This window comes from Mercenaria mercenaria, chromosome 2 (genome assembly GCF_021730395.1).
Source record: "Mercenaria mercenaria strain notata chromosome 2, MADL_Memer_1, whole genome shotgun sequence".
NCBI lineage: Eukaryota > Metazoa > Mollusca > Bivalvia > Venerida > Veneridae > Mercenaria > Mercenaria mercenaria.
Window position 1 is genome coordinate 71,527,466 of NC_069362.1, and position 20,907 is coordinate 71,548,372.

Here is a 20,907-nt window from a genome sequence, read left to right on the forward strand (position 1 = left end):
GATCAGATCAGAAGAGATATCTGTTCGTTGTAAAAAACGTGAAATCAACAAAAACGAAAAAAATCATTTTGTAAGAAATAGCAAAAGTGGAAACACTGTCTTGTCATAGCTGGATCCGCTGGTCAAAATCTGCTCCTATTAAACAATACCACCATTTATTACGCTTACCAAAAACGAGTTCTGTTTCTGTACGCCGTTTCTTTATGGTAATATTTTTTGCTATTGTCCATATAATAATATGTTTAGTCCATATATTTTGATACAGATCTACTTTTATTCTTTCCACTTAGGTAGTTGGCTGTGCAAAAACATTTGTAGCTCGACAATAAAATATTTCAAATTAAGTATTCGTACCATAAATTCTCGACCCTGTACTGTAGGTATCAAGTCAAAACGTCCCCTAGTCAAAACGTCCCCTAGTCAAAACACCCCCCATTTTGGTCAAAACGTCCCCCATTCAGTTTAGAATTTGGTCAAAACACCCCCCTAATATTTTTTGTATTATTCTTAATTGTTTTTAATTAATCCATATATTTTATTATCTTTTCAATTTGAAACTTGTGGATTATGTACTGATAATACACAAAATTGATTTATTAGCACCTAAAATAATGCAATCAACACCTATCAACTATATATGGTTGTGCTTTAATTGAGCTGTGGGCTTAATATTAGTAGGTGTCATAAACCCATTAATCACCAGTAATAAGGTGTGAACATTTGTGAAGGGAAAATCTTTTCTTCTATACAATCAAAATTTGTACAGAATGAACAAAATGCTGATCAGAGTTATAACTTTATTTATAAAACATTAATAAAACATCAGAACAGTCGCAACTGCATATTTACTAAGTAAAAATAACATCATACTATTCATCCACTGTTCTTCACCAAGAAGTCAAATTCACAATATCATATATTATTATTATACCAGATTTGTTGAGTGCTCTTTTCATATGAAATATACGGTCAAGGGCGCTTTACAATTAAACATGTGACATATAGCAGATATGTAGGAAAATCACAAAACATGGCATATGCAGTCATAAAACTGAAACTGAATAATTTGCTGTTCCAGTGTTCGTAGGTAACTCCAGCAGTCAGGGGTGTAACTGTTTCAAGTTATCGCAGTTTATAACCCATTTGAGTTATTGCTTATATTTTCGTAACTTGTTTCAGTTATCATAAAATATTACAAAGCCCTCCTGTGCCAATTCCTCATTTTGAATGTGACTAATGCAATTATTTCCTGAATCCTTGAACTCTTATCTTTCCGGCTATGCAGTAAAAAGATTTACGCAAGGCTGATAAAGTTTTACGCAAAATGTTTAAAGCTATAAAACTCTTAGCATCCCATTATGCTTATCAGGTCATGATCAAACTAAAAGAGAATTTGATTAACCACAGATTGCTACTTATTTCACTGTATAGGTCACTTTGTGAGAACAGCAAAAAGATAGCTGGACGATTTTGTGATGAGGCGGGCTGCTATGTTTTGAACAAGCTGTAGTCTTTTAAGATTTGTTTTCGGTATTACATGCAGCAGCACATTACAATAGTCCATCCGTGATGTTACTAGGGAGTTTACTACACATTTTGTTGCATCAGTTGTTAGATATTTTCTTATGTGACCAATTTGTCTGATCTGACCATAGCACGATCTGGATACAGAGTTTATGTGCTGTTCCATGTCTAGATTTCGTGTCAAGAATATCACAATATTAATTCAAAGTGTTCCAGTTACACAATATCAAGAAGTCCAATTCACGTTTATGCTAGTTAATGTTTTTATCAAAATTATTCCTCATCCTGAACTGTTGTGGTGAGCCTTGGTTTGTAAATGGTGCTCATCTTTTTTAGCAAGGAACTTGCAGACATACCCCCTGTGCGGTAGCTGTAAAAGACATAAGAAACATTTATAGGAGATAGAAATCACAAATTGTGCATAAGTAACTGAAAAAAAATATAGTAAGAAAATGAAATGACTGAAAAGAATGTTAATATTACCTTTTTACACAAACTATAAATAATAATACCTTTTTACACAAAATGCCTTCGGTAACTTACTAGCATTGTAATTCTTGAAATAGTGAAGATAATTACTTCAAATTTTAAGATTTGATAGATAAATGGAAGTTATTAATGAATATTTTGCGATCTTAATTTTGATTTTTGTCACTAATACAGGTTTCCTCATGGAACGGCCCATTTTTCTTTATTATATTATTTCTTTTTAATTCTGGTACTTGTAAATAAATATTTATCGTTTATTTCTCATTTGTATTTACTATCAATTCAATATACAGAATCTGTTGATTGAATTAACACCTATTGTAATCTGTTCCTGTTATAACACATTATCTACTCTGATTGGATTAACTTGACAATGCATTGATTACTTGTATATTTGAATTTGTTTGCTTTTCATAATGTGATTATGATCTGTATATTGTTTTTATTTCTTTCTGACCAGATTTTCAATATTTTATAAAATAAAATAAAGATATTATTAAATGGTAAAAGGTAGTTAATCAGATTTTGGCAGAAAATTACATATTTGCCAAAAAAGTAGTTTGACAATTTGGAATATGGTAAGTATTCCACAAAAGACATTTACTGAAGTCTAGTAATTCAAGAAATCAATAATAATAATAACATGAATATAACTTACCTGTGTCACAGGTTCTGTGTTGCCCGTTGCCACACAAGTCGCAGGCAATGGCATGTTGACGCGGTTTGACTTTGTTCCTACACTTAATGTAAGGACACTTCATTTTTAATAGTTATAACTTTTTTCACATTATTTAATTGTTGTGCAATTATACTTTTAGATACCTGTTTACAAACAGCTTGTTTGATCCATTAACGCTTTGTCTTCATGCAGTTGTAACAATTTCATTTATTATACCTCACTTTTGTCTACAATGATAAAATCCCATTACCCATAAAAGAGATATTATGACTATCAAACACATTTTCAAACTTTTTGCCACGTGACCGAGCGAAAGTGACTGTCAGATCATGTGACCGCGCTGATATTTTGAATGTCATATAAGGGCAAATAACTGCTTCAATGTTTTCAGCCAAATCATGAAATGATTGCCTCCCTTGTACACATATAGTACTGACGTCACTGTTTAATGTGTAAACAGACGATTCAGACAAAAGTTATAACAGTTGAATTAAATGAATTAAAAACTTTTTTTTTTTACTTTTTTATGTACTTAATTTTGTTCGGTATAATAAAATAAATATCATATGGCAGCGTGTGTGACATTGATATTGTCAACCCTCGAAACAGAATGTCACCACTCGGCTTTCGCCTCGGGTGACATTCTAACCTCGGGTTGACAATATCAATGTCACACACGTTGCCATATGATATTTATATATTATAACATAACAACATTATAATTTCATTTAATTTTATTAATAAATAACAGAAACATCACTTTTACACAATATAAACATCAGATAATTTCACAACATTTAACATTCTAAAACTAACGGTTTACAATATTCTAATTAAAATCTATGCATGTAAAACAATATAATGAACATTATAATTTAATAATGTTTACCAAATTAACTTAAATAATATGTATTTACATAAATATAATTTTTAAGGGGGTGTTTTGACCTGGTAATTTTTGGAAGGGGGGTGTTTTGACCAGAAAAGGGGGACGTTTTGACCAAAATGGGGGGTGTTTTGACTAGGGGACGTTTTGACTAGGGGACGTTTTGACTAACATCCGTACTGTATGTTTTCAGTTTATTTGTTGTTGACAGTCTAACATTATTTCTGTGTTTGTAGAACAGTTATTTGTGATTAAATAGATAAGACCAAACATTCCAGTTTCCAGAATTAAATCTTAAAATGGAACAAAAAAAAACGAATGTGGGACTTTATGTACCAGTCCACTTATGTACCAGCCCTTTATGTACCACTTTATGAGACTTTATGTACCACATATAAAATAAAATAAAATTTAAAAAAAATCCAGCATTAATTGATCTCTATGAATTGTTCCTTATTCCAATTTTGTGAAATGCATTGTTAAACTGTTTAATCACTTTAAATATTTAATTTAAGTCAATTTAAAATGTTGGCCCATATTGTTGATTTAATCAACAATTTCACAGTTAATTACAACCAAATTATCACCTATTATCACCTATGCACAATAGGTATATAGATAGAAAGTATAGCTACTATATAATATATGTGGTACATTAAGTCTCAAAGTGGTACATAAAGTAGCTGGTACATAAATGAACTGGTACATAAAGGGTCGCACCCAAAAAAAAACCCATCATAAAAATTCATATATGTCAGGACAACTTTTGTAACTAAGTACTCTTTATCTGTTACCAACACAACTACCAAATTTGTTTTGAGAACTTACAGTAATAACGCCATAAATAAAGTCCAAAAGAAGAGGGGCTTAAAAAGGACCTAGTCTTTACTTCAGAGCCCAAAATCATCCTACAGGTATACGCCGCTTTTCATGGAATTACACGCTAGTGTAGCATTGAAGGTTCCATGTGCCTGCCGTATGAACACATCTGCGGATGTCTCTAAATTGTTTTTTTTGTACTTTTAGCATGTGTAAATGTTGAGTTCTGCTTAACCCGGGGCTAGAGGGCGCGGACGGTAGCATGCATTTTAACTACCGTCCATGAACAGGCTCAATCAAACCGAGTCTGCAACATTTTCATTTTTGTTGTGTTGAGCGACCTGTGGAGTTTCCACTTTTCCTATTTTGTTGATATTACAACTCGTAGGAAGTTGTAAGGGGCACAGATACTTTGGGTTTGGACTAGCTACGACCCTGCATTGGTCTAAAATCCGGTCAAATGCAACAAAAACCATTGAACAACATCATAACTTTAACAGTTCCAAATATAACAATTTAATCAAAATCAATCCACATTTTTAAAATCATAAAAATACCCACTGATCTTTAATTTCTATAAATTCGACCCGATTGGGTGAAGATACTTGTAGCATCCTGTAGAGAAACCCTTTCCCTTCAAGTTGACACCCGTAAGTCTACCTATTTTTGAATATTTAGCAGAGAATCGGCTCTTAATTCAAATTTGATTTTTTTTCTGTTTCATATCTTTATAAATAGAAATTAGAGATCAGTGGGTATTTTCATGATTTTAAAAAAGTGGATTGATTTTGATTAAACTGTTAGTTTTAGAACTGTTATGATGTTGTTCAATGGTTTTTGTTGCAAATTGACCGAATTTTAGACCACTGCAGGGTCGTAGCTAGTCCAAACCCCAAGTATCTGTGGTAAGTGGGGTACAGCCAACTTGCCCATTCCGAACCAGTTTTTAAATTTTTCTTGTTTTATTTCATCAAGTTTATATTCAAAATATAAATTCCATCTTAAAAGCTGGACAAATGTGTCACAATCAAAATAGTATGAAAATAAATTCGAAACAAATTAACAGATTTCTGTAATTGATCAGACTAATACTGTGTGTAATCCGGGTCAAACTCGCCTATTCCGAATCACCACAAATGAACTGAAATGGTCAGAAATTGTCTGAAATGGTTTTCTAATTACTATCAACAACAACATAAAACTACCATCTTGAATCGAAAACTGAAATTATTTTGTGTTAGGAATAGAAATAATCGCCTTTAAGGCCATTGTAAAGTAACTGTTTGGTTTACATCAAAATGGAAATATTGTGTAGGTTACCATTTTACCATTTATACACCATGTCAACAATGAATCTTTGGACAACCCTCTACAGAACTAGAAGCCTAGTAACTAGTAATTGCGGCTTAATCTTAACTATTTACGTCAAACAATGACTATTCAGCTCATGCGCTTGTCACATATATACATATAGTTTGTTTGTTTTGGGTTTAACGCCGTTTTTCAACAGTATTTCAGTCACGTAACGGCGGGCAGTTAGCCTAACCAGTGTTCCTTGATTCTAGCCCGCCCGCTTAGCTCAGTAGGTAGAGCGTTGGTCTACGGATCGCAGGGTCGTGAGTTCGATCCTCGGGCGGGGCGTATGTTGTCCGTGACTATTTGATAAACAACATTGTGTCTGAAATCATTAGTCCTCCACCTCTAATTCATGTGGGGAAGTTGGCAGTTACTTGCGGAGAACAGGTTTGTACTGGTACAGAATCCAGGAACACTGGTTAAGTTAACTGCCTGCCGTTACATGACTGAAATACTGTTGAAAAATGGCGTTAAACCCAAAACAAAACAAAACAAACAAAAAAGTTCCTGGATTCTGTACCAGTACAAACCTGTTCTCCGCAAGTAACAGCCAACTTCCCCACATAAATCAGAGGTGGAGGACTAATGATTTCAGACACAATGTCGTTTATCAAATCGATTGGTGAATGCGAAAGAGTTCTAAGTGCATATAAATAAAGAAGAACTTTTTCGCATTCACCCCTCGAAATAGTCACGGAGAACATACGCCCCGCCCGAGGATTGAACTCGCGACCCCGCGATCCGTAGACCAACGCTCTACCTACTGAGCTAAGCGGGCGTGCTATACCGGCCTCGACAATATGTGCAGAGAAAAATACCCTCGATGTACCCCTAGCTCTGATATATCCTGGTAACACACTCTCACACATACTATAACTATTACATATAGAAATGACAAAATAATCAACTGTATGTGTTACATGTTAAAATCAAATTACATAGATTACATGTTATATACATATAGAAATGACAAAATAATCAACTGTATGTATTACATGTTAAAATAAAACGACATAGATTACATGTTAAACTTTTATAACAATTTACTCTGTTGAAGGTGCAAAGATATTGGTTTATATAAACCACTATATTGTTTAAAAACATGTCTCAATAACAAACAGAATGAATAAAACTTGCCACAACATCCTTCTCAGGCATTATTGAAATATGCTGTTTTAAAACAGTCATGTGAGCAGTCTTGTCCTTTGGTAAATAAAACAGTCACAAGGTATAATTATACATCTGCCCTTTTCTTTAACATGTGACCGTCATGACCATGGGTAAAAATAATTCAATTAATATTTTGGACACATTGAATCAACAATTATTTCTGCAATCTTTAAACAACATGCAGCAGAACAGAACTAAATATGGCATTTGGACATGTTGCAAATATGGATTATGTATGCATAAGACCTAAAAAAAAATTCTTTGTTTCCGGTAACATGCTCAAAAAAATTAGGGTAGGTAGGTTGGAAATTTTTTTTTTTTGGATTTTTTTTTTTATTAAGGGAGACTTTTCGGAATTTTTTTTTTTTTTTCAAAAAATGAATACAAATAAGGGGGTTATGCCTTTAGAGCATCAGTAAGTTGATTTCTAACATCACTGGCCATGTTTAAAGCATAAAAAGTGCAGTTTTGCATCTTTTTGTTAAAAAATCGAAAAGAATATTCTCCAAGGCCATAAAAACATTTAGGGTCGCGCCAAAAATTTAGGGTAGGTCGGGATACCGGAAACAAACAATTTTTTAGCTCGACTATTCATAGAATAGTAGAGCTATTGGACTCGCCCATGCGTTCGCGTCCACGTCTGCATCCGTGTCCCGATTTGGTTAAGTTTTTGTATGTAAGCTGGTATCTCAGCAACCACTTGTGGGAATGGATTGAAACTTCACACACTTATTTACTGTGATAAACTGATTTACATTGCACAGGTTCCCATAACTCTGTTTTGCTTTTTTACAAAATTATGCCCCTTTTTCGACTTACAATTTTTTGGTTAAGGTTTTGTATGTAAGCTGGTTTCTCAGTACTCACTAACGGGAATGGATTGAAACTTCACTTACTTGTTCACTGTCATGATCTGACATGCACAAAGCAGGTCCCATAGCTTTATTTTGCTTTTTTACAAAATTATGCCCCTTTTTCAACATAGAAATTTTTGGTTAAGTTTTTGTATGTAAGCTGGTATCTTAGTATCCACTAATGGGAAAGGATTGAAACTTCACACACTAGTTCACTGTCATGATATGACATGCAGTGCAAAGGGTCAATAACTCAACTTCGCATTTTACAAAATTATGCCCCTTTTTCAACTTAGGATTTTTGGGTTAAATTCTTATATGTAAGCTGGTATCTCAGTACCCACTAATGGGAATGGATTGAAACTTGAAAGTAAATTGTCCACTGTCATGAGCTGTTAAGCACTATGCAGGTTCCATAACCCTATTTTACTTTTTTACTAAATTATGCCCCTTTTTCGACTTCCATATTCATTCAAGCGACAAGGCTGTTGAATAGTCGAGCGTTGCTGTCCTCCGACAGCTCTTGTTTTTTTACGCCCAACTTGAACATATGATTACCATCAATGAGCTATTAGTTAAATACATTAGATATTAAACTAAAACATAACCTATGGTTTTTGTGCCCCCATGAGTGGTGGGGGCATATAGATTTTGTCTTGTCAGTGCATCCGTCCGTCCGTCCGTCCGAAGTTCGTGACGCGCCTAGCTCAAAAAGTATTTGATATAAATTGATTAAACCTTGCATGAGTCTTTATCATGATATGAACTTGCACACCTCCCATTTTTTGTCTGGCTCCGCCCCCTATTTTCTGAGTTATGGCCCCTGAAATAGTCAAAAATGCACATTTTCATCTTGTGATGCGCCTAGCTCAAAAAGTATTTGATATAAATTGATGAAACCTTGCATGAGTCTTTATCATGATATGAACTTGCGCACCTCCTATTTTTCGTCTGGCTTCGCCCCCTATTTTCAGAGTTATGGCCCCTGAAATAGTCAAAAATGCACATTTTCACCTTGTGACGCGCCTAGCTCAAAAAGTGTTTGATATAGATTCATGAAACCTTGCATGAGTCTTAATCATGATATGAACTTGCGCACCTCCTATTTTTTGTCTGGCTCCGCCCCCTATTTTCTGAGTTACGGCCCCTGAAATAGTCAAAAATGCACGTTTTCACCTTGTGACATGCCTAGCTCAAGAAGTATTTGATATAAATTGATGAAACCTTGCATGAGTCTTTATCATGATAGGAACTTGCGCACCTCCTATTTTTCGTCTGGCTCCGCCCCCTATTTTCAGAGTTATGGCCCCTGAAATAGTCAAAAATGCACATTTTCACCTTGTGACGCGCCTAGCTCAAAAAGTGTTTGATATAGATTCATGAAACCTTGCATGAGTCTTAATCATGATATGAACTTGCGCACCTCCTATTTTTTGTCTGGCTCCGCCCCCTATTTTCTGAGTTATGGCCCCTGAAATAGTCAAAAACGCACGTTTTCACCTTGTGACATGCCTAGCTCAAGAAGTATTTGATATAAATTGATGAAACCTTGCATGAGTCTTTATCATGATATGAACTTGCGCACCTCCCATTTTTTGTCTGGCTCCGCCCCCTATTTTCTGAGTTATGGCCCCTGAAATAGTCAAAAATGCACATTTTCACCTTGTGACGCGCCTAGCTCAAAAAGTATTAGATATAAAGATGAAACCTTGCCTGAGCCTTTATCATGATATTAACTTGAGCACCTTCTATTTTTCATCTGGCTCCGCCCCCCTATTTTCAGAGTTATGGCCCCTGAAATAGTCAAAAATGCACATTTTCACCTTGTGACACGCCTAGCTCAAAAAGTATTTGATATAGATTCATGAAACCTTGCATGAGTCTTAATCATGATATGAACTTGCGACCTCCTATTTTTCATTTTGGTCTCTACCCTATTTTCAGAGTTATGGCCCCTGAAATAGTCAAAAATGCACATTTTCACCTTGTGATGCACCTAGTTCAAAAAGTATTTAATATAAATGATTGAAAACTTGCATAAGTCTTTATCATGATATAAACTTGCACACCTCTTATTGTCTGGCTGGCTCCACCCCCTATTTTTAAAGTTATGGCCCCTGAAATAGTAAGATAATGCACATTTTCACCTAATTATGTGTCTAGCTTAAAAAGTATTTGATGTAAATTTATGAAACCTTGCTTTGGTCTTTATCATGATGTATCCTTGCACACTTGGCATTCTTCCTGAGAATCTTAGCATTTATTACAAAGTTATGGCCCTTGAAATAGCCAAAATAGTGGATTTTTTGTTTGTGATGCTCATAGCTCAAAAAGTATACGGCCTAGAATAATGAATCTTTTTCATAAAATGTTTGTTGAGGCTATACCCCATTAAGACTGCAAACATTTGAATTATTTCTCCTTATTTGTGACAAATGTACCAGTAGGGGTGCACACCCTGTGTCCTACAGACACATTCTAGTTTTAAGAATGCACGACAGCTGCTTAAAAGCTTGGAAATGACCACGATTTATAGACTGGTTCGGAATAGGCAAGTTCACTGTATACTGGTTTCAGGTTGTTGTCAGTCTGTCTGTCTGTCCCGACTGTCCGTAGACACAATCTTGAGCAACTTAAAAGATAGAGAGGGCCATCTTATTGTAAAGAGAACAATAGCTTCAATCCTTTAACAATAGATTATAGGGCCAGGGCCCCCTATACAACAAAAGAAAATAAGAAAAGAAATGGCCCTCTATACCATTTCAGTGGCACGTCCGTGCTCACCAACTCTTCTCATCCTCTTGACACATTTAATGAAACTTAACACAAGTGATCAGTAGTAACCCTAGTTGTGTATGGTGCATGTTAGGTTCTTTTAGATAAAAATCTGCACAGATATGGAACTTTGATTTTTGTTAATATACAGTCGAACTTCGATGGCTCGAACTCGAGGGTCCTGTTGAAATAAGTTCGAGTTTTCCGTTGTTCGAGCCATCCAAATGGCGGCCATTTTGAATTTGGGAATCGAGGGCATGATGTGTTACAAACCTTACATCGTAATATATTGTTATATTGTACCTATATGTGTGTATGATACGATGATTTGTAAAAACAAAAGCTGAAATAGTCTTTATTATTTATTTTCAAACATGACATAGATACGAAAAAACATAAATTAAACACTAATATATAATCATAAGAATTTGGTGAAGACAGCATCAAATAAGAAGACATGAATAGCAAACCTTTATGAATCATAGTCCAGTGCAAATATTTTCAAATATAAACGTGTTAAAACGCAAACAATTAATTCACGGACATGTACACAGAAATATTTGAAAAAGTTTGTTGAACTCTAATTTGGAGAGATTTGTACATAGTTCTAACACATGCAATTGAGTTTTTCACATTTGATGATGGCATTATATATTTTGTTTCTAAAGTTTTTTGATCTTATTTTCGTTTTGTTCCTTGCTTTCAAGTAGCCGACTTAGCTATCCCCCCGTTTCCGGGTCCTTTACTTTAAGTTATTCAGCCATGCTAAAGCAGTATGAAATTTAACATCGAATCTCCAGTTTTTATGCAGAAAAAATAAAGACAGACATTGCTCAATTATTTTAAATAATTTTATTCGTATTATTCAAAGCCCATTAAAGCATTGCAGTGAACGAAAGTCACTTTGTTTAATTTGTTTGTCATATACTGACGCTAATTACATAAGCGTGTGAAAATTACGCACGCACCGGTTAAAGGGGAAGCTTGGCGAATGTCAGGTAGAGGTGCGAAAAGAGTTCGAGCGATCCCGGGTGTTCGAAAGATCCAAGTTCGAGCCATTGAAGTTCAACTGTACTATATCCATACAGTCTGCATATGCAGTCTAATGTGCATGCCTTATCTCCATAACCCTTGCCCACAATTTAATGAAACTTCACATAAATGATCGGTACCAACCCTCAGTTGTGCATGATGCATGTTACGTTCTTTGAGATAAATATTATGCAGAGTTGTGGGGCTTAGTTTTTTGTTACTATGCTATATACATGTACATAGAGTCTGCATATATGTAATCTTGTGCGCACCTAATCTCCTGAACCATTGCATACAATTTAATGAAACTTCACACAAGTGATCAGTACCAACCTTACTTGTGCATGGTGCATGTTAGGTTCTTCTAGAAAAAAAACCTCTGCAGAGTTGTGGGGCTTGTTTTTAAGCTCACCTGAGCACAAAGTGCTCAGGGTGAGCTATTTTGATCGCTCACCGTCCGGCGTCTGGCCACACTTTCCTTTAAACAACATCTCCTCCTAAACCACCAGGCCAATTTTGATGAAACTTCACAGGGATGTTCCATGGATGGTCCCCTTTAAAAATTGTTCAAAGAATTGAATTCCATACTGAACTCTGGTTGCCATGGCAACCAAAAGGAAAAACTTTAAAAATCTTCTTCTCAAAAACCAGAAGCCCTAGAGCTTAGATATTTGGTGTGAAGCATTGCCTAATGGACCTCTACCAAATTTGTTCAAATCATGACCCCGGGGTAAAAATTGACCCTGCCCCAGGGGTCACTTGATTTTACATAGGAAAATCTTAAAAAATCTTCTTCTCAAAAACCAGAAGCTTTAGAGCTTAGATATTTGACATGTAGCATTGCCTAGTGTACCTCTACTAAATTGTTCAAATGATGACCTCCGGTTCAAAATTGACCCCGCCACAGGGGTCACTTGATTTTACATATGAAAATCTTCAAAAAATTTCTAAAAATAAACCAGAGGGCCTAGAGCTCAGATATTTGACATGTAGCATTGCCTAGTGGACCTCTACAAAAATTGTTTAAATCATGACCCCCAGGGTCAAAATTGACCCCGCCCCAGGGGTCACTTGATTTTACATAGAAAAATCTTAAAAAATCTTCTTCTCAAAAACCAAAAGCCCTAGAGCTTAGATATATGGTGTGAAGTATTGCCTAATGGACCTTTACCAAGTTTGTTCAAATCATGACCCCGGGGTCAAAATTGACACCGCCCCAGGGGTCACTTGATTTTACATAGGAAAATCTTAAAAAATCTTCTTCTCAAAAACCAAAAGCCCTAGAGCTTAGATATATGGTGTAAAGTATTGCCTAATGGACCTTTACCAAGTTTGTTCAAATCATGACCCCGCACCAGGGGTCACTTGATTTTACATAGGAAAATCTTAAAAAATCTTCTTCTCAAAAAGCAGAAGCCCAAGAGCTTAGATATATTTGACATGTAGCATTGCCTAGTGGACCTCTACAAAATTTGTTTAAATCTTGACCCCACAGGGTCAAATTGACCCAGCCCCAGGGGTTACTTGATTGTACATAGGGAAATCTTCATAAATTTGCTTAAAATAAACCAAAATGTCTAGATCTTAGATATTCGATAATTATGTAACATTGCCTAGTAGACTTCTACAAACTTTGTTCAAATCATGACCCCTGGGGTAAAATTGGCCCCGCCCCAGGGGTTACTTGATTGTACATCGGAAAATTTTCCAAAAAATTTCTAAAAATCATCAGTTTGACATTTGAAACATGTAGCTCTTATTACTCTGGTGAGCGATCCAGGGTCATCATGACCCTCTTGTTTAAGATACAGCCTTGAAATTTTGATGACATACACAGTTTTGCACACCAATCGTAAAACTGAATTTCATTGACCATGAATGTGACCTGCTGACTTCCTGAATATTTCATCATCAGTTTGATCTTTGAAACATGTAGCTCATATTACTCAGGTGAGCGATCCAGGGTCATCATGACCCTCTTGTTACTATACTGTCTGCATATGCAATTTTGTGCATGCCTAATCTCCGTAACTTTTGCACACAATTATGCAATCTTGTGTGCGTCAAATTGCAATATACTTTGTCAGTGTGTGTGGGGGGTACATTCATCACCTTCAGTGATAGCTCCAGTTAATATTTATTAGCAAGTACTAGTTTAACCTCAGTGAAATTTTGCATCAAAGCAATCATTTTGATAGATTTTGTTTAAGAAAACTGAATATATAGGACTTCCATTTTTTTATTTGGATAGATAATTTTTGTTTTGATAATAAAATTATATAGTGATAAAAATAATCGTTTGTTTTATAATCTATTTACAGATAAGCCGGAAGTTTACAAGATCACTGCCATTGGCTTTATTAAGGATGGCACGTAGAGATTTTAATTTTCACAAACATTATTCAAATAGACAAATGAATTTACGTGTGCTTCTTGATATGGATGGTGTTTTGTGTGACTTTGAAGGAGATTTTTTGGAGGCATTTAAACGAAAGTATCCAGATGAACCGTATATAGAGCTTGAAGACAGGGAAGGATTTTGGTTAAGGGAACAATATGAAAAGATGAAACCAGGCAACACAGTATGTTAATATCAGACTTATTAAGTAGGCACTGCAATAATAAATGGTTATCAATGATGAAATTTGCCTAAAGAATTGTAAGTTCAAAAATAACTATGTATTGTAAGACTACTGAAATAATACTTAGTGTTTGAAGTTTTTTTGTCCTTTGACAATATTACATATGTCAGACATTAACATGGGGCCTCTTTGGCCAAGCAGTTAATGTTACTGACTTTGAATCACTTGCCCCTTACTGTTGTGTGTTCAGAACTACTCTTCATATGTAGAAGCCATCCTTCTGGCTCACTGAAGGTCACTGTTTCTACCCTTTAGTGTTTGTGCATGCCTGAAATAATGCCCAGATGGGAACCTTGGGTCTTACTCAACAGTCGAAAGATCAAAATTCAGTGTATGACCTACCATTGTATCAGTGTGATGTCGAAGCCAACAAAAAGCGGAAATGAACATGCATAGAGCTAATTTCTCTTTTGGTGAAGGGATTTGATGCTTGTTTCTGCCAAAATTTCAATAGCGGAAACTTCCCATTTGGGAAACAATCCATGTGTTTTTCCCTACTTCCCAAACAGAAAACTTAATACTGTAAATAGTAATTTGCTTTCCGTTCGGGAAGCAAATGACCATTTTTACTTTGTTCTTTTCATAAGGCTCAGTGCATAAGGATATAATTATATGGTACCATTAAATAAAACACACCGTTTTGATCCAGAGATATTTTTCTAAATTTCTACTGTTCAAATAAATTTTTTATAAGTACATTTTAAGGCATAATCATTTGCTGACAGCAGGCTAAAGGTTAAGGAATTGATAGTGTTGTGATATCTTGTAGTAATAAATAATAAAAAAATACAGATTTTTATTTTTTCAGTTTTGTGGGACTATTTTCATTGTAAATTTATGATATTTTGACAATATTTGATCAGCTGGCATAAGTCATGTTATGCTATACATGTGTAGTTTGTGTCGTTTTGAAATGAATGGAACAAGAATGCATTTAAATTTCAGGCAGTGTGTGCAGCTATCTACAATTCAAGGGGATTTTTCCAGAATCTGAGTGAAATCCCTGGAGCAGTAGATGCTGCAAAGGAAATGGCCAAAATGGAAGGGTTTGTAGTACACATCAACTAATTTGATAAAGGTGGTAGTATTAATCATTGTCAGTTGCATCCTTTCATTGGCTTCTGAAATCTGTTGAAAGCTGTAGTGCAGTCACACAGGAATTTCTAATCACGTTAAAATCACATATCGCTAAATTATTATTTATTCATGCAGAAATTTTACTGTGCAGGTACCCCAAGGTTAGCAATTTCGGCATTGTTAAGTAAACATCAGAGTAGTTAGAAAAAGAAACATGGGAGAGTAGATGGAGGGAGTAATACGTAGCATGAGAAGAAAATGGGCTCACTATATTCTGACACTATAGAATTTGATGACCTTTACACAATTCTATAATTTTGTGAGAACAAGATTTCTGCAGTTTGTGTTTGTAATATTGTGTATTCATTTGTATGTGATTTACAGTTACACACTGGAAGTAAATGTTAACTCATTATATTTCAGAGTTGATGTGTTTGTGTGTACAAGTCCTCTTACTAATTACAAGTACTGCATAAAAGAAAAGGTAAATTGTAATATTTATTTTCGCTTTTTAATTCATCTGAGCTAGAGGTGATCATGATGAGCCTTTAGTTGTGTGGGTTGTTGCCCATCCACAGTTGATTTGTTTACATTGTAGCATGCACATTAATGAAGCAAATGTGTACACAACATAAGTTTTCAAATGACTTTGTTCAAGTTTGATTATTTGTTTTGTAAGTTCTTCACACTGCCAGGTGCTCAAGGGTGACTTCATCCTTTGTAAGCCAATTGTGAGTCTATCAGTCTGCCAACAGTTTTACTACTTGCACATCTTGAGCAACCTACCTGTAACATACACAGAATATACATAGCCACAAGATCTGACATGATTGCTTCAATATCATCAGTTAGTAAAAATTGTTATATTTCACATACTTAACACATGAGCAGTCAGATTTCTTCAGCGGTGTATGGAACTGACACAGAATGCCAGAAGATTTTACTGAAGTTGTTCACAGAAATACTGCTGTAGGAAAATCAGAGTTAAAGCCCTTGAATCAGTCTAAATTGCCTCCTTTGTTTGGGTTAATCTATTAGTAGAGGCAGGTAGTCAGGCATCTGTTGTTCATCATCAACATTTTAACTTAAACATCCCTGAAACTGTTAGTGAGAATTACACCAAATTTGGTCTTTAGCTTCTTAGCAAGGTGCTCTTTATTCAAATGGAGGCACTTGGCCCCTGTAGTGGCTGCTAGAGCTAAAAGTAGTAAAACCAAGGCATTTGAAGAATCTGGCCTTGCTGTCTTCTGACAGCTATTGTTCAAATGGGGTCACTTGACCCTTTGTAGGAGCAGCTAGAGTTAAATAAGAAATACCTTTAAATGTCTTTTTTGAACTGCTTGCTGCGTTCTTCATCAGACTTGGTCTGTAGCATTATTATAAGGTCCTCTCCCAGTTCTGTTCAAATGTTTTAGGGCCACTAGAGATATTTTACTAAAAATAGCTTTTCTTTGATAAGTAATATTGAGGTAGCTTGTAACATAGGTAGTTAATGCATTGAGACCAAAGTTACTTCTTTCAGTTGTGCTGCTTATATCACCAGTGCTACAAAATAGCAAAGGGGTTTTCACTTATAAATTCGGCTAGGATTATGAATGAAACATATGAACTAAATTAGGTACATATGTAGCTGGCTAAAAATATTCAGCGTCAGAGATGTTATAGGCTGTTTCAGATCTCTGAGCTGAAATGAACACCATATTGAAACATAACCAGAAATTGTGCCAGAAATCCATCTCGCTATAATTTCATCAAATCAGATGCCACAGACTCACCTTTTAATACATTTTTTATCCTTTTTGTATCCCCCGACAACAAAGTTGTAAGGGGGGGTATACTGGTTTCAGGTTGTCTGTCTGTACGTCTGGCTGTCTGTCCGTAGACGCAATCTTGTGTGCACCATCTCTCCTTATCCCCTTGACAGAATTTAATGAAACTTCACACAAGTGATCAGTACCAACAGTAGTTGTGCATGGGGCATGTTAGGTTCTTTTAGAAAAAAAATTTGCAGAGTGATGGGACTTTGTTTTTTTGTTACTATACTATATACATAGACACAATCTTGTGCGCACCATCTCTCCTCATCCCCTTGACACAATTTATGAAACTTCACACAAGTGATCAGTAACAACAGTAGTTGTGCATGGGGCATGTTAGGTTCTTTCAGCAACAAAAATTGCAGAGTTATGGGACTTTGTTTCTTGTTAACATACTATGTACATACAGTCTGCATATGCAATCTTGTGTGTTCCTAATCTACCAAACCCTTACACACAATTTAATGAAACTTCACACAAGTGATCAGTACCAACCCTAGTTGTGCATGGTGCATGTTACATTCTTTTAGATAAACATTCTGCATAGTTATGGGACTTTGTTTTTTGTTACTATACTGTATACATACAGTCCACATAATTATGCAATCTTGTGTGCATCAAATTGCAATGTACTGTGTCAGTGCATGCGGGGGGTACATTCATCACCTTTAGTGATAGCTCTAGTTTTTTTATGCGACATAAAATGATAACCGCAACACCATTTGAAAACGAGATATACACAAAAGTTTCAGTCAATAAGTTCATTTAACATAAAAAATGTTGATCTTGATATTCAAAATAAGCCATGTGCTATGAACTTCACATTAAGTCATCAGTTTCTCACAAGAGTCAGTGCACAGATGTTACAGTTTGACGTAGTTAAGTAAACAAATGGTGTTACACCGTAACTTAATGGATGTGACCATCAGAATATAGAAATAGCATCAGTTAAGTTATGGTAGCCAGAACTAATAGGTAGCTTGCTCAGAGACTAAGCTTTTGTTACTTGATTGAAGGTCGGGGTCATTGTTACTAAAAGTAGTAAAATGTTTCTTCTATAGTAATGTCTTTGATAATTTGATTCATAGTGACTTTTCTGGTAAGGGTTACTCACATGATAATTGGGTGTTTATATATACACAATCTCACGATGTTCAAACAGTATATAATGTACTGCACCCATTTTCCTGTGATATTTTTCTCTTTAATGAATATGCTTGTAACCTTTAGTGGTAAGGTCACTGTGATGTCGCTATAGAAACATCCTAGTTCCTACTTTTACTAAAGATAGCTAAATATGTCCAGTAGAGAATGAGATAATTAGACCAAACTGACATCCATTTTCTTCACATATTCTTGTTTTCTTCTTTTTAGGCAAAGAATGCTGTTAGGTCAGGGATACTGATACAAAAATATTGCTTGTATCTTACGTTTTGAAGAACTAACAGAGTTTATACAGGATTAGTTGTAGTTGCAAGCTGCTAGTCCTGCAGACTATCAATTTGTTAAGATTAAAACTGTGGTTAAGTATAGGAAAGATATATCAGCCAAGAGTATTCTTACATCAAATGTATAATGTTAGTAGTAACCATTACAATGTTTTTCAGTTTCACTGGATTGAAAAACATCTCGGAAAACAGTGGTGTGAGAAAATCATTCTGACCAAAGATAAAACAATGGCTAATGGTCATCTCCTTATTGATGACAGACCAAATATATCAGGTAACTATGGTAACATTGTTATATAATGTATTGGTTGGGACAAACTGAATGTGTAAAAAATGATAAACTAGTCTTATCATCAAATCGGTTTTATATATTTTTTTCTTGATTATTTCCTAGATACAAAAATCCAATATTTTTAGGGACTTTTTTTTCAATGGTTGTCAGGTAATCACAATATCGTAGATAGGATTAAAATTTGACAAAAATAGTTATAGAGTGAGAGCTAATTTAGATATGCATAACAATCACAGGTAAGGAATCAAGGACTTTTTCTTTCCCATGACCTTTTTGTCTTGCATTCAATTGTATTGTCTCATAACGCCTTGCGCACTTATTTCAAGAAATTGATTTTATATTTATCATTTCACACTACTCTTTTATGATGGCCTGACTAAAAATGAATTTAACAGTCTCTTTTATATTGGGACCTTCCAGGGAATTTATAGATGTTGTTGATCTGCTAAGATGAATGTTTACCCATTATGTACCTGATATAGTTACGTAATTGTTTTAAAATACTGCTAGAAAGATGACATTGAATATGTATATCATTGTGTAACATTGTTTATTAAAATTTCACCCACTGTAACGCTTTGAAATTATTTTTTTCCGTAAAGATAAGGCTTACCACACTAAGGATTCCATATACAGCTTACTTCTAGATTTTGTTGTTTACCATCGTTATGCATATTTACCTTGACTTAAGAAATGAAAGAATGAAAAAGCCATTTTATTGTTGTTTGTAGGTGCAAATTTTAGTCCTTCTTGGGAGCATGTTGTATTTACGGCTTGTCACAATGTTACAGCTGATATACGAGGTAAGAGAAGGCTAGAGAACTGGAGTGATGGATCATGGAGAGACTTGATCGACGATTTCAAGAAGCGTATAGGATGACACTTAAATGTGCAATAGTTAGTGATAATATTCTGTGATATGGATTATATTTTGAAAAATAGGCTAAGTTAAGTATGCTATAACAGAAAGTACCTTAATTGAAGCAGAATGACAATATGTAATGCTATCAAAAATATTCACTGCTGCTGAATGTGTTTTCACATTTTAATTTACAATTCAAAACTTTATAATCTGAAACTCTTTAAAATCTTTAAGGTACTTCTTGTTTAGCTGTAATTTATTTACTGTCAAATCATTATTATTCATGGGGGATTATTTTCGTGATTGTAACAGACCATTAAGCAAATGGAACTCCCATTAATTTTAGCTTCCAAAGTTAAAATCTCTGAATTCTTAACTCCACAGAATAGCGGTTTTGGCCAAAAGTACAAATTTCATGCCCATGTAATAAAATGATTTCACAGTTACAAGAACTATATATCTTATAAGTTATTAGTTTCTCAGGCATATGTGTTTGAAAGATGTATACAGCAGGACTGCATTTTTTTTGTAGCAAATGACATTACAATGTATAAAAAAATTGCAGGATTTGTGAAGGGTTCATGTTTGTTCCTTCAGATTACCCGAGTATTCTGATTGATGACCATTACATAATTTCTCGGAAAATATGATTATAGCCACATATGACAGTTTCCTTCTAATTGACAGATCTGTCTGAAATTTTGCTCATTTGTTGACTTTGAATAATGAATTAAGAATAACCAATAAAAGGTATAGGCCTTTTCGTTTTCAGTTTGTTGCATGTTGTAATTTTTTTACAAATTCATAACTACCAGAATAAGTGTTGGTAAATCTTCATGAGTTTAAAATAATCTGCAAATATATTGCAATGTACAACACTTGCTTAGAAAAAAAGCATACAAAAGTAGACATTAGGCACAAAAGTGTTCACTCTGAAATTTATGCTAAGCATAAACTATTATTGTTCAGAAGATTGTCAAGTCTTTGACTTTGACTGTTTGAACACCTAAACACTGTGGAACACTTCAAGGCATCTTCTGTATACTCAAACATTACATTTGGAGCATTTTGTCCTGCATTTCTTGCCACACAATGAGCCACGCACTTCTCTTGATGGCTCTGCATAATGATTTATTCCATCAAGTCGGATGTGGTCAGGGATTCTTTTTGACAGTGGACTTATCC

General features: G+C 34.8%; 1 protein-coding gene and 1 long non-coding RNA gene across 2 annotated transcripts; both read left to right on the forward strand.

Moving 5' to 3' along the window:
• The first annotated feature begins 63 nt into the window (after positions 1 to 63).
• On the forward strand, positions 64 to 20,486 carry LOC123564272 (5'(3')-deoxyribonucleotidase, cytosolic type-like). The gene is made up of 6 exons (XM_045357691.2): positions 64 to 206; positions 13,906 to 14,166; positions 15,172 to 15,272; positions 15,727 to 15,787; positions 18,728 to 18,842; positions 19,592 to 20,486. Exons 1-6 carry the CDS (start codon positions 204 to 206, stop codon positions 19,738 to 19,740), a joined length of 690 nt encoding a protein of 229 aa, XP_045213626.2. The 5' UTR covers positions 64 to 203; the 3' UTR covers positions 19,741 to 20,486.
• On the forward strand, positions 8,418 to 9,484 carry LOC128555215 (uncharacterized). Its single transcript, XR_008369880.1, has 3 exons — positions 8,418 to 8,815; positions 8,979 to 9,139; positions 9,303 to 9,484. It is a non-coding gene; the product is annotated as an uncharacterized LOC128555215 (long non-coding RNA).
• Positions 20,487 to 20,907: the final 421 nt, after the last annotated feature.

Excerpts from the sequence above, each read along its gene's own strand:
- LOC123564272 (XM_045357691.2), top strand. Across the intron at positions 15,788-18,727 it reads AGTACTGCATAAAAGAAAAG|TTTCACTGGATTGAAAAACA; the intron begins GTAAATTGTAAT and ends AATGTTTTTCAG. Across the intron at positions 18,843-19,591 it reads TGACAGACCAAATATATCAG|GTGCAAATTTTAGTCCTTCT; the intron begins GTAACTATGGTA and ends TGTTGTTTGTAG.